Source organism: Lampris incognitus, chromosome 2, assembly GCF_029633865.1.
Source record: "Lampris incognitus isolate fLamInc1 chromosome 2, fLamInc1.hap2, whole genome shotgun sequence".
Lineage (NCBI taxonomy): Eukaryota > Metazoa > Chordata > Actinopteri > Lampriformes > Lampridae > Lampris > Lampris incognitus.
In genome coordinates this window covers 134,869,705-134,882,448 of record NC_079212.1, presented here as the reverse complement: position 1 = coordinate 134,882,448, position 12,744 = coordinate 134,869,705, and the positions used below count along the sequence as shown (strand labels likewise).

At 47.1% G+C, this 12,744-nt stretch overlaps 1 protein-coding gene and 1 long non-coding RNA gene across 2 annotated transcripts in view; one reads left to right on the top strand and one right to left on the bottom strand.

Annotated features, from left to right (window-relative positions):
• The window catches only part of LOC130107424 (uncharacterized), a 54,992-nt gene that overhangs the window by 35,891 nt on the left and 6,357 nt on the right, over nucleotides 1-12,744 (top strand). The gene's annotated exons all lie outside the window — the stretch shown is intronic.
• The window catches only part of itga7 (integrin, alpha 7), an 83,677-nt gene continuing 79,999 nt past the window's right edge, over nucleotides 9,067-12,744 (bottom strand). Inside the window, exon 26 of the mRNA XM_056274027.1 lies at nucleotides 9,067-9,727. Within this exon, the coding sequence (XP_056130002.1) occupies nucleotides 9,572-9,727 (156 nt within the window). The 3' untranslated portion in view covers nucleotides 9,067-9,571. The remainder of the gene's footprint in view (nucleotides 9,728-12,744) is intronic.

The window sequence follows — 12,744 nt, the reverse complement described above, 5'->3', positions numbered from 1 at the left end:
AAACGGTGGATATAAATAGCAATCTGGCCTATATGTCACAACGCCCATCTTCTCATCAGAAGTCACCAAGCATGGAGTGGAACACTACATCACCACCATGGGCCCCCCAGTCTACGCCCGTGCACGGCGCCTTGATCCAGCCAAGCTCGCTATCGCCAAGGAGGAGTTTGCCAACATGGAGCGCCTCGGCATCGTGCGCCGCTCCGACAGTCCATGGGCCTCCCCCCTGCATATGGTCACGAAGGCTAACGGTGGCTGGCGCCCATGTGGTGATTACTACCGCCTCAACAACGCCACGACGCCAGACCGCTACCCCGTCCTGCACATCCAGGACTTCTCCGTGCACTTGGCGGGGCCGGTCATCTTCTCCAAGGTGGACCTCATGTGCGGATACCACCAGGTGCCGGTCCACCCACAGGATGTGCCGAAGACGGCAGTAATCACGCCGTTCGGCCTGTTCGAGTTTCTGAGGATGCCGTTTGGGCTCAAGGGGGCTGCACAGACCTTTCAGCGGCTCATGGACTCAGTTCTGCAAGATATGCCGTTCCTGTTTGTTTACCTGGACGACATTCTCGTGGCCAGTACGTAGCGGAGCACCTGGTCCACCTCCGGCAGCTGTTCGAACGGCTCAGCCAGCATGGGCTCATCGTCAACCCGGCAAAGTGCCAGTTGGGCCTTCCAGCCATTGATTTCCTCGGACACCGGGTTACAAAGGACAGAGCAACCTCCTCTCCCCGACAAGGTGGACACCGTCGCCAGGTTCCCACGCCCGAACACGGTGAAGTCCCTGCAGGAGTTCCTGGGCATGGTGAACTTTTACAACTGGTTCATTCCCCGGGCGGCTCATCTCATGCGCCCCCTGTATGAGGCTCTGAAGGGTAAGGACCCCAAGGGCCCAGTGGACTGGTCGGAAGAGAGAAACTGGACGTTTGAGGATGCTAAGGCTACACTGGCGGGCGCCGCCTTGTTTGCGCACCCATCACCAACTGCCCTAGTAGCACTCACCACGGATGCCTCAGATTACTCTGTGGGGGCAGTGTATGAGCAGTGGGTGGGCCGTTTGCTTTTTTCAGCCGCCAGCTGCGCAGCAGTGAGAGGAAATACAGTACCTTTGACCGGGAGCTTCTTGGCCTGTTTCTCACCATCCACCACTTCCGGTTCCTGCTGGAAGGCCGCTGGTTCTCTGTGTTTGTGGACCACAAGCCACTGACATTCGCCATGGCCAAAGCCACCGAACCCTGGTCTGGGCGCCAGCAGCTCTCTTATATCTCGGAGTTCACCACTGACATCCGGCACGTCGCCGGCAAGGACAACTTCGTCACCGACTGTTGAGGGCCGTCCACTTGGGACTCGACTACACAGCCATGGCTGCAGACCAGGCTGCTGACACAGAAGTGCAGGCCTACCGGACTGCTGACACCGGGCTGCAGTTGAAGGATGTGGTGTTCAACGACGCTGGGGCCACGCTTCTCTGTGACATCTCCACGGTTCAGCCCCGGCCCATGGTGCCCACGGGCTGGCGGTGATGGGTTTTCGACACCATCCATGGCCTTTCACACCCAGGCATGAAGGTGTCCATGAAGTTGGAGGGGGCCAAGTTCATGTGGCATGGCCTCAGGAAGGACTTCAAGGACTGGGCAGGCACCTGCGTGGCGTGTCAGCGCTCCAAGGTTCAACACCACACCAAGGCACCCCTGGCGCTGTTCCCAGTGCCTGGGAGGCATTTCAACCATGTCAATCTGGACCTAGTAGGACCCCTTCCCTCCTTCCGTGGTTTCACTCATCTTCTTACCATGGTGGACAGGACCACTAGGTGGCCAGAGGCTATTCCGTTGCCAACCACCACGTCTGTTGACGTGGCCCGGGTGTTCATCGGGTCCTGGGTATCCTGGTTTGGCATGCCATCTGACCTCACTTCTGACCGGGGCCCGCAGTTCACAGCCGAGCTCTGGACTTCAGTCGCTGAAAGCCTAGGGGTGAAGCTGCACTGCATCATGGCGTACAATCTGCAGGGCAACGGTTTATGTGAGCAGTTTCATCGTTCTATGAAGTCTGCTCTTCGGGCCAGCCTCACAGACAGTAGCTTGGTCGACCGGCTCCCATGGGTCAGGCTTGGCCTCTGGACCACCCCTAAGGAAGACCTTCAGTCCTCGTCGGCTGAGCTGGTTTACGGCCAGCCACTGCGGGTCCCAGGGGAATTTCTCCCAGACGGCGTGGCACCCTGCCCCTACACCCGTCAAGGAGAGCCGTTGGGGGGGGGGGGGCGTGTGTGGTGACCTACTTGCAGGTTAGATATTCACAATGCGGGCCAGAGACGGTCCCTTTTTTTTAAATTAAATTCTGATTTTTCCCTTTTTCTCCCAATTTAGTGGCCAATCGATCCCTATTTTAATTCAAACACCCACCCTCGTACTGCATGCGTTCGCCAACTGCATCTCCCCGGCCAGCAGTCTCGAAGGATTCGCCTTGTCACGAAAGTGGCGAGGCGAATCCAGGCCGAACCACTGCTTTTCCGACACACCCAGAGACGCATTCATGTGACAAACACAAGCCGATTCTGCCCCCCTCCCGAAGACAGCGTTGCCAATATTGCTGCTTCATCGAATCCGGCCATAGTCGGATCTGACGAGACCGGGGCGCGAACCCTAGTCCCCAGTGGGCAACTGCATCGACACAAAGCCGATGCTTAGACCGCTACACCACCGCGGACCCCCAGAGACGGTCCCTTTAAGACAGTGGGCGGGGGTTAGCAAGGGGTATTGTTGGTAGACACAAGGCTGACGTTTTTAGCATAGTGAACTGCTGTCTTAGAGTTTGTTGGAGGAAATAAACGACCCCACGGCTGTATGGTCAAAAGGAGAAGTGGTCTCGTTTCCCTTCTTTCATCTTCCACAGTTTACCTGTTAATAAGGGCTACTGTGTTAATCTGTTGTACCTAAGAGCATTTTAATATTATTTACTTTTGGTGGGGATATAACACTCATTTGCAAAGCCAAATTGATATGTGCATTACAGGACACCGTAGAGTTGGATTACGGGAAGTCCCGCGAGAGTTGGAGACAACACGATGGGTGAATAATGTTCGCACATAGAAAAGCCAGTGTGATTGTTTATCAAATATATGTTAACAGTGCCAGAGGGCTTATAACACCGGCGGCCTGTCCAGGGTGTCTCCCCATCTACTGCCCAGTGACTGCTGGGATAGGCTCCAGCATCCCCGCGACCCAGAGAGCAGGATAAGCGGTCTGGATAATGGATGGATGGATGGGCAAGTGGTGACTAGTGAGCAAGCGATAAAGCTAATGGCTAATGGTCAAGGTGGGTGGGCATAGAGAGCAGGGGTCTTACACTGCACAGATTCAAGATCAGTTTTTTTTTCAAGCCAAGTCGAGGTTAAAAACAGTGGAATTATTTATTTATTTAGATTTTTTCCCTCCCCAGTTGTATCCGTCCAATTACCCCACTCTTCCGAGCTGTCCCGGTCGCTGCTCCACCCCCTCTGCCGATCCACGGAGGGCTGAAGACTACCAGGGAGGGCTGCAGACTACCACATGCTTCCTCCGATACATGTGGAATCGCCAGCCGCTTCTTTCCACCCATAGTGAGGAGTTTCAGGAGGAAGACGTGCCCCCCCCGAACAGGTGCCCTGACCCACCAGAGGGGGCACTAGTGCAGCGACCAGGACACGCATCCACATCCGGCTTCCCACCTTCTGTAGAGACGCCCGACTAAGCCGGAGATAACACGGGGATTCGAACTGCTTATCCCCGTTGGTAGCAACGAAATACACCGCTACGCGTCCCGGACGCCAAGTGGAGTTAATGTTTACCTGACCCGCTATCGAGTGCGCGGGAAAATATGACAAGCAGCAGAAAATGGACGGCGTTAACCAGAAGCGCAGCGGGGCTGCCAAAAGAAGGAAAAGGAAGTGAAAGAAGCGGGCACAAAAAAAGTCCTAATAATAAGTAGCTTTTTCAAAAAAGCTAAACAAAGTGAGGAAGAGGAATGAAGCTAGAAAAGCGCTATATAAAATGCGACTTGGTTGATTGATTGATTGATCGATTGATTGATTCCGACGGCCGATGTCGCGCTAGCTAGCAGTAGCGCCAGCCTGGGAGCGTCTACCGACAGCGCAATGATGTGTAACGATGCACAGCTGGATTTTGAGGACTTGATCACGGAGTTTGCAAAGAAACAGTCAACAAAGAAGACCGTCTAAAACCTTCTAAAGGTAAGAATAATTTAATCACGCCGTCTGTGCAGTGAGCAGTATCTTTTGTGATTGTGTGTTGCTGTATTTGGCGGATGAGTTAATTTAATATGCTGTTTGCATAATGTGTATTACATCACTGTGGTGTGATGCTGCTGTATTGTGTTGGAGTCGGTTCGTCAGGTTCCTTATACGTTGGCTTTTGCAGTTCTGTGTGACGTTCCCTAGCTTACTTAGTGAGCCTTACTTTTGAAACCTGCATTTAGCTGTGCTGTGTGATTACCTTGGGGTGGCGTTGTTGTAAACCTATTCCTATCAGTCACATCATTATGTGTCAGTAATAACTGGTGTGCTGTCTGCTCGGTGGGTGTTCAGTGAACACAAACTATTGCCATAGTCTTGAGTCACACACTGCCTTGGGATGATTTAATCCATTGTTTCCTTGTCTTGTGATTTGTGAGTGAAATGGCAGTACATGGTCTATTGAGCTGTATAGGCATACCTGCTCAGCTGGACTGGTTATTCAGCCTTTGACCAATAGGTGTGTGATTATGGTGTGGTAGATTTCACATGCCAGTTTGACTGGAAACTCAAAATAATTAAAGGTGGGGTTTAATGGCTGCGGTGGGTGGCACGGGGTGGGCGTGGGTTGTGTGTGGGAGGTGGGGGAGCTATGAGTTTTAGTGCCCACGGGCCCCTGGGGGCACTAATCCAGCCTTGGAGAACACACATGAAATATAACTTAATATTAGATTAAATCCATAGTAAATCAAAGTCTTGAGAAGGGTTTTACTGTTTGTCTTTTTGTCGCCTCCTCTTCATCTTTCCTGATTTTAATGTTCGTCACATGTGAAGTGTAAATGCAGAAAACCGTGTTTTCCGATGCTGTGGAAGTTTGTTTTATATATCAGCAATATTTGTTAAGACTGAGATAAAATTGCCCTTTCTTTCCAGCTATGCTTATTTTAGAGAGAATTGAAGTTAATTTTCCATCCCGAGATTAACTTTAATAATATTGTGACGTGGTTAAATAAAGGACTTCTTAGACACTATTTCAGAGTTAACAAGTAAGCTTTTAATGACCACAAGTCAAGCAAGTCAAAACAGACAGAAGTTTGTATAGGTCTCAGCTCCGCCCCTTTTCCTGGCCACCGAAGCGAGCCTATCTATTTGCCTACTCTTTACCCTCATGGTGGGAAGTAGCATGTTATCTAATACAACTTCTCTCATAACGTCCCCATTACCTTCCACCACATCACCGCTATCTGTAACAGATATGTCCGTTTTTAACATGTTCCATATCCCACAACATAACCAAAACATCGACAGCTCAGTTGCATTGTGGGTAATATGTGAATGAACCTCGGAGCAGAAACACTAGTAGAATTCGCCACAATATTAACTTTAATGACCATACCAGCAGCTCCTACAGCCTGACTTGGTGTGTCATACACAAATAATATAATATAGGTTAGTTCTTTGATACACCACATGGTGCAACCTGGACACATCATCAGTAATGAACCCGGAGTCATCAGCTATTTCAGGTCTTAACCTCAGACACCTTCACCCAAGCGACTCAGCCGGGGATGATCAAGCTCCAACTTGTGTCCACATATTGCATTACGCCATGCGTCACGACTCTTCACCCAGAACCAATGGGAAGCCTTTTCCGCGGCTTTTTCCAAGAGTTCCAGGACCTGGTGTAGAGACTGGCCTGTAAAGCCTCTGCAGCCCACTTCAACCAGCTCACAGTGGGTCTTTCACCCATTCCTCCAACACTCGGCTACCAAATCTGCATACCGAGCTCTCTTCCTTTCTTGCACCGCCTCCATTCAGTCTTCCCAGGGAACAGTTAGCGCTAGCAAAACCACTTGCTTGGTTGCCACGAATATCAGGACCATGTCTGGCCTGATGTGGTAGCTACAATGGTGTCTGGGAACCTCAGTTGTCTCCCTAGGTCGACCAAGAACTGCCAGTCCCTTGCTGTTGTGAGCACCCCTCCCTGGGCCTTTTGCTGGGGCTTCTCCCCTGCTCGAACAAAGGCAATGGGGCGTTTTGTTGGGTGTTGCTGCTTGCTGTAGCTGATCCCAGTGCAGACGGTGTCCGCTACTGCCTGCAGAACTGGGTTATGGCGCCAACGATACCACCCCTTTCCCAAGGCCTTAGGATAGCAGATCAGGATGTGCTCCAAAGATCCCCTTTTCTGGCAGATTTGGCAAGGTGGTGAGTCCACCAGGCCCCAGCTGAACGGGTTGGAAGGGATCAATTATTATAATATAATATACATTGAAGGTTTTGGACGGGAACACGAAGCTGGATGCTGATGACTTTTCTTTAAGTCAGCCACTAAATTGTTTTAAAACATATCTTTTTAATTTAGCTCTTAGTCACAACAGACTTTTATCTCCCAGTTTCACCTTTTACCTGACCATTACTTTATTCATTTCCGCACGTTTCACATTCATCTCTAATGAAACATTTTACTTTTGTTTGTTATTTTCAATTTTTCTTCTAAAACACTTTTAAACCGACATCGTTTTCTCTGATCAACTTTATACCTCTGTGGTTGCTACAGACACATCACCCTTATTCTTGAACATCGGTACCAGTATGCTTCTTCTCCACTCCTCAGGCATCCTCTCACTTTCCAAGCCTGTGTTAAACAATCTAGTTTAAAAACTCCACTGCCATCTCTCCTAAACACCTCCATGCCCCCGCCTTTCCACTCTTCATCGTCTTCATGTTGTGTAGATGCCAAAAATGGCTTTCCTATACAACCAATTGTCTGTTTGCACCTTAACTTTGTGTGGTTGTTTTTTGAACGACTCATCGTTTTGTAAAGCTTTTTTCCCCCAAGCATACCATCAAATCTGACGTACTGTCGTGGGTTTAGCACATCTTATTTTATTTACAATGTTAAAACAGTGCAGCCAAACAAAAATAAATAAAACATTGATTTATGACGACAAAAAAGGGAGGGGGAAAAAACAGAACAGCAATATGAACGTCATGCAGCTAACACAAGATTGTCCAGCAATACCTAAAAAAAACCCACCAAGCTAGCTGACCCTTTATGCGTTACAGCCGTTGTATCCGATTGAACAAAGAAGTGAGCAAAGTCCTTCCGGCTGCAGACGGAAACACTCCACGACCTTCAGAGGAACTTCCTCTTCCCGTCTTGTTGATTGAATATTGAACGGGGTGCATTATTCCACCGGTGTAATTCCTTCTATTGCTTCAGCAGAGTATCATTAAGTAGCTATTAGTCTTTTTTACTCTTACAGTAACACAAATTATGCCAGTTTTACCATAAGGCACTTGTGTCCATTTAGAAAGGTGAAGTACTGAAGATAATGAGCAGCAGTGCATCAAGCAGGTTAGTGTGAGCCGTCTAACACTCTGAAAAAGATTACACTAAAAGTCATGATATCTCCTGGTTAATTCAATTTATCTCATATCAGGAAAAAACAGTCTTGAGTTGCTGTTGCATGAAAATCTAAAACTCCAATTTATTTTTGTATTTTAAGCTGCTGTTTGGGGTTTTCGTTGCCCCCCTGTGGACAAACGCGGTAGTGTTTCTCGTCTCCGTTTTTATCTGCCAAGATCTCCATCTGACCTCCGGTAGATTGCGTGCTTGTCCTGAAGAACAGAGTGAGAGATGCAGTAGTGCTTTAGACAAACATCTGCTTGTAAGATGAACAGCCGTGAGGTAATGTGTGTGCCGTACATTTTGTCAGATTTCATGGGGAATCCAACCCGGAGACAAACATTTGGAGTCGTTATATAACAATATCTAATCTTCTCGCTGATGACCTCATTGGATTACGTCGGTCATATTGAGGCACAGAAATGAAAACGAGACGATAAATAATCAGTGAAAAACTCCTCACAGCAGCTTTAAAAGAGTAATGTACACACTGTGATTAAAAGTGTGTATTATTACATCATCTTACACACACAGACCGTGTTTCCCTGAAATCAAAAGTCAAAAGGACGTTTGCCGCCTACTAATCAGTCAGTTTTTATTTTTTCTGTGGGTGAAAAGTGGAGCGTAAGACATTTTCATGCAACAGCAGCTGTGGTCATGGCTACCTCACAGGCTGTCCTGTGATCTTCCTGTTGGGAGTCCATCTGAACGAGCTCTTGAAACTAAACAGTAAAAAAACAGAACAAAACAATTGTTTCCTCTTTTAGAGGTCAGTCCACGTCCATGAACAGAGCTACAGTACACAAGTCAATTTATTAGCACCTACTTCGAATGTTATCAGTTGTCATCAGACCGTAGATATGAGATAGTACGGGCCTACTCTACCCCCTCATTGGCTCAGTGGGCCGTTATCATCGATTCGTTCGTTCGATCACGGCATGTCTGCGTCCACGTCACGTGACTGTTTCTTTGCAGCAAAAACAAACTAACGTTAAACGGCTGACATATCTTTAGGGTTAGTTGTTAATTATCGTAATAATTAACAAACTAAACATCATATACATTCACTCAATGAAGATTATAAAATGCACATTTCTCAAATGCATTTTAACGCAGAAACCATCTTGAAATATTGCATTTTCAACTGAGAATAAAAGATGTGTCAGCCATTTAACGTTAGTTTGTTTTCGCTGCAAGGAAACGGTGACGTGGGCGCTCATGCCGTGGTCACAGCCTTGGCCGTGATCAAACAAACGACTCAGTGATAACGGCCTACGGAGCCAATGAGGAGGTAGAGTAGGCCCGTACTATCTCATATCTATGGTCTGATGACAACTGCTAATGGCCGTTTAACCGACTGATAACATTCGAAGCTGGTGTTTATTAGCTGGCTTCATATGTTTGATAATCTTACCCCCCCCCCAACTGTTAACCAGTGCTAACCAAAACAACCCCCAAAGAAAAATATGAATATAAAAGATATTCTATGATTTTTTTTTTCTTAATTCAGCTTTACAGCAAAGGCAAGAAGCAGTTTGTGTGGTGTGAGGGGACTTCTTAACCAAGGAGATCGCGTGTGTGTGTTCTTTTGGTCAGTATTGATGGCAGTCATTGAAGTCCATTTGAGCATCGATGCTCCATTTGTAAGCTGTAAAACGTATTGAACGGCTGAACCGGTCACATCGGTGCTTACTGTAAATCTCCAATTCATGGCACAAATATAGACTCTCCAAGGCCGGCCAGTCGGGGTGTGTGTGTGTGTGTGTAACCAGCCGGTGTAAAATACAGTCAATACACAAGTATCGACCGATTACAAGGAGCACATTTTTTACGACATCATCAGTCGATGTGCGCTTATTTCAGTCAGTTAACTCCACTGCAGACACCGAAGCATGAGCCACGCGTCATGTGATGTGGGATGGGGTCTGAGGTCAAGCGGTGGTGTCGCTCCAGTGCGTGGCCCACTCCTTCTTCTGGACCCCCGATGACTTCTCTGTCTGGAACTGAGGCCGGTCCTGACGAGGGATCTTCACCGCGTGGTACTGTGGCACTTTGTCTTTGTACTGGGCCCGCCGGAAAAAACCACACTGAGAGGGAGAAAGAAAGAAAGAAGGAAAATACAGGGCAGCAAAAAAGACAGGAAGAGAAAAAGGAAATACAAGACAGAACAAACACAAGAGAGAAAGTGAAAATAAAACAAAACAAAAAGCAGAGGAAGGAAGAATGAAATCATTGGATGATGCAGGTGGAGGAGAGAGAAAAAGAGACGTGGAGACAGAAAGAGAGAAGAATTGATCAGTTGTGACTATTACTCATAGAAACAGATTCCAGTCATCAGACCTGTTAGATGAGTGAATTACAGAAGCCACATTCAGACTCGGTGACTTTTCCATTAAAACAAACAGAACTATAAAACACACATGCCCATGTGCTCTACCTTTCAAATGAGTTTGCAAAATAATGATTGACAGGCCCCGACTATGGCCTGACTTGATGAAGCAGCAATATTGGCAACGTTGTCTTCGGGAGGGGGGTGGAGTCGGCTTGTGTTCGTCACATGAATGCATCTCTGGGTGTGTCGGAAAAAACAGTGGTTCGGCCTGGAGTCGCCTTGTCACGAAAGTGGCGAGGCGTCTCCTTCAAGACTGCCGGCCAGAGAGATGCAGTTGGCAAACGCACGCAGTACGAGGGTGGGTGTTTGAATTAAAATAGGGATCGATTGGCCACTAAATTGGGAGAAAAAGGGAAAAAAATCAGAAATAAATTTATAAAAAAAAATGGATAGTGCTGCCATACGACAGCATTTGACTAGAACAAAATCAGTGAGTAAAAGCTGAAACCCACAACTTTTCTCCATTAATAAGTGTTTATTTTATATTCATGTGAGAGGTGGTGGTGATGTGGTGGTTGTGTTGGACAGTCAGTCTTCCAGTAGAACAGTGTTGTGATATAGGTTGATGTAGGAGGCAGAGAGAAACGGACCTGTTGACTCTGATGTTCTGGGACTACAAACAAGGTGTAGCAGCCATTGTGGTTGGTGTGCTGTCAGCTCAGCAGGAAACAGTTCCCACCCTTGTAAAAATTGATCATGGGACCAAAGCTAACACAGACAGTCTAATGTATTACAAACTACATCACACTATATGGGAACTCTGTTGTACAGTCATATTGGTTGTCATGGACACATCGGCATCACATTTCAGTCTTTTTTCCAACATGTACGTGTTTGCTGCTGCACCAGTGTTTGTCCTACCCGGTCAAACATCTCAACAGCGGTGTAATGATTTAGTCATGGAGAAACGTCATGGATTTCAACTTCCAACCTGTATGAAACACAGATCTTATTTGGTGGGGTTTAATTTTTTCAAATGGGAGAAATTTATTGGCGATTTTGGTGTGTGAACATTCGCCGTCTTGTGGCTAACATTGTTAGTGCACGACTGAGCCGCTCTGTGTATAACCCTGACAGAATAGTTACTTTGCCCTCAGCTCTTTTATCTCTATTAGTCGTACTAAAATTGTTCACTCCATCATATTGAACACCACCCGGAACTCATCAGAGGTTAAAGGTAAGATGTTTACCACTTGGAGGGGAGAGGGGGGAGAGGAGAGCAGGCCAGAGTAAATAATAAGGGGTTTTTTTTTTGGTGGGGGGAGAGGTTTGGGAGGAGGGAGGGAGAGGAGAAGGAAAAGGAGGAAGGGGGGGGTTGGCCCTATAGCTCTGACGTCTGTCTCTCCACCTCCGAGGGCTGGACCCCCAGATGGGCACGGTAGTACTCCGTCTCATGGTGTTGACTCCGCTTGTTGTGCTTGAAGAACCCCCACTGGACCGGCAGACAGACATGGGGGGGGGGGGTGGAATAGAGAGGGATGAGTGACGGGCAGGTTTTGTAGAGACAGATAAAGACAGCAGAGTGTTTGAGATGGGGGAGTGTTGAAGAAAGGAGAGAGGGTTGAGGAATGAGATGAAGGGATTGGTCGGGGAAAGGAAAAGATTGAATGACAGGGGAAAACAGACGAGGACAAACGAAAGAAGAAAAGGGACAAATGAGAGAGAAGCGGTGGGAATTGAACGTGTCATCACAGGACAGAATGTAGTGCAGCGGAAAGGAATAACTGGTCTGACAGAGATGTGAAAAAACACTCGAAAGAGAGAGAGAGGGAGTGATGACCACTGGTGTGATGAGAATGAGTTGACTGATGTCACTTCAAATCGGTTTATGAACAGGCGGTCAGATTCCTACTGACCCTTATCTTTGTGAAATCACAGACGGTCTTAGTGCGCCATGTGTGTTGAATTGGTGTCTCTTCCTTTTACTTGAGGCCAATATTCAGACTTACATTTTTTTTATCTAAGGCCCAAATGTATAAAGACTGCTTTATGTGAACAAATCATTTGAGCAAAGTGAGTCCAATTCACTGAAGTGATCGTGCAAAAAATGCCCCCCCAATTTGGTCATGCAGGCAAATAACATCATTCAACTAATTCACAATGTCTGACAGTCAGTCAGTTCTACTGGTAAATGGTGCCGCATGGTGGTACTATGTATTGGGAAGGATAAGCTGATACATACACAAAACAGCAGCCAGGAAAGGAGTGTTTATCTGATAAGGCTGAAATGTTAATATTCGAGGTTGAAAAGTCAATCAAGTCAGACGGACTTAACTTTTACACACTTTTTACAACATTTACTTGCGCTGCATTTTTTTTGGGAGCAGCAATTGTGAGATGGTTGGTGAACTGGTCGCAAAGCCTAATTTGAAAGACTAGATTCACAAGTGATTAATATCTGACTCAGTTTTCTAATATGTACACATGAGAAATTTGCATTGGTACATGCCACCGGATGTACCTATTAACATATCCATGAACAGCATTAGTGAGGCCACCACCCTCATCCTTGCAAAGGGGGTCCTTTTCCTCTCAATGTGGAGGTTTTGTGCCCAGTACCAAACTGTTGCTTTTAAACAAGCTTGTGTGTGTGTATATATGTACACACATACATGTAATTTATTTTGTGTATATATCTGAAGATTGTTGTGTTGTAGTGTTGTTATTCTATGTTAAGTACGCTGAGAGAGCCATGAAACCAGGTTCACATTC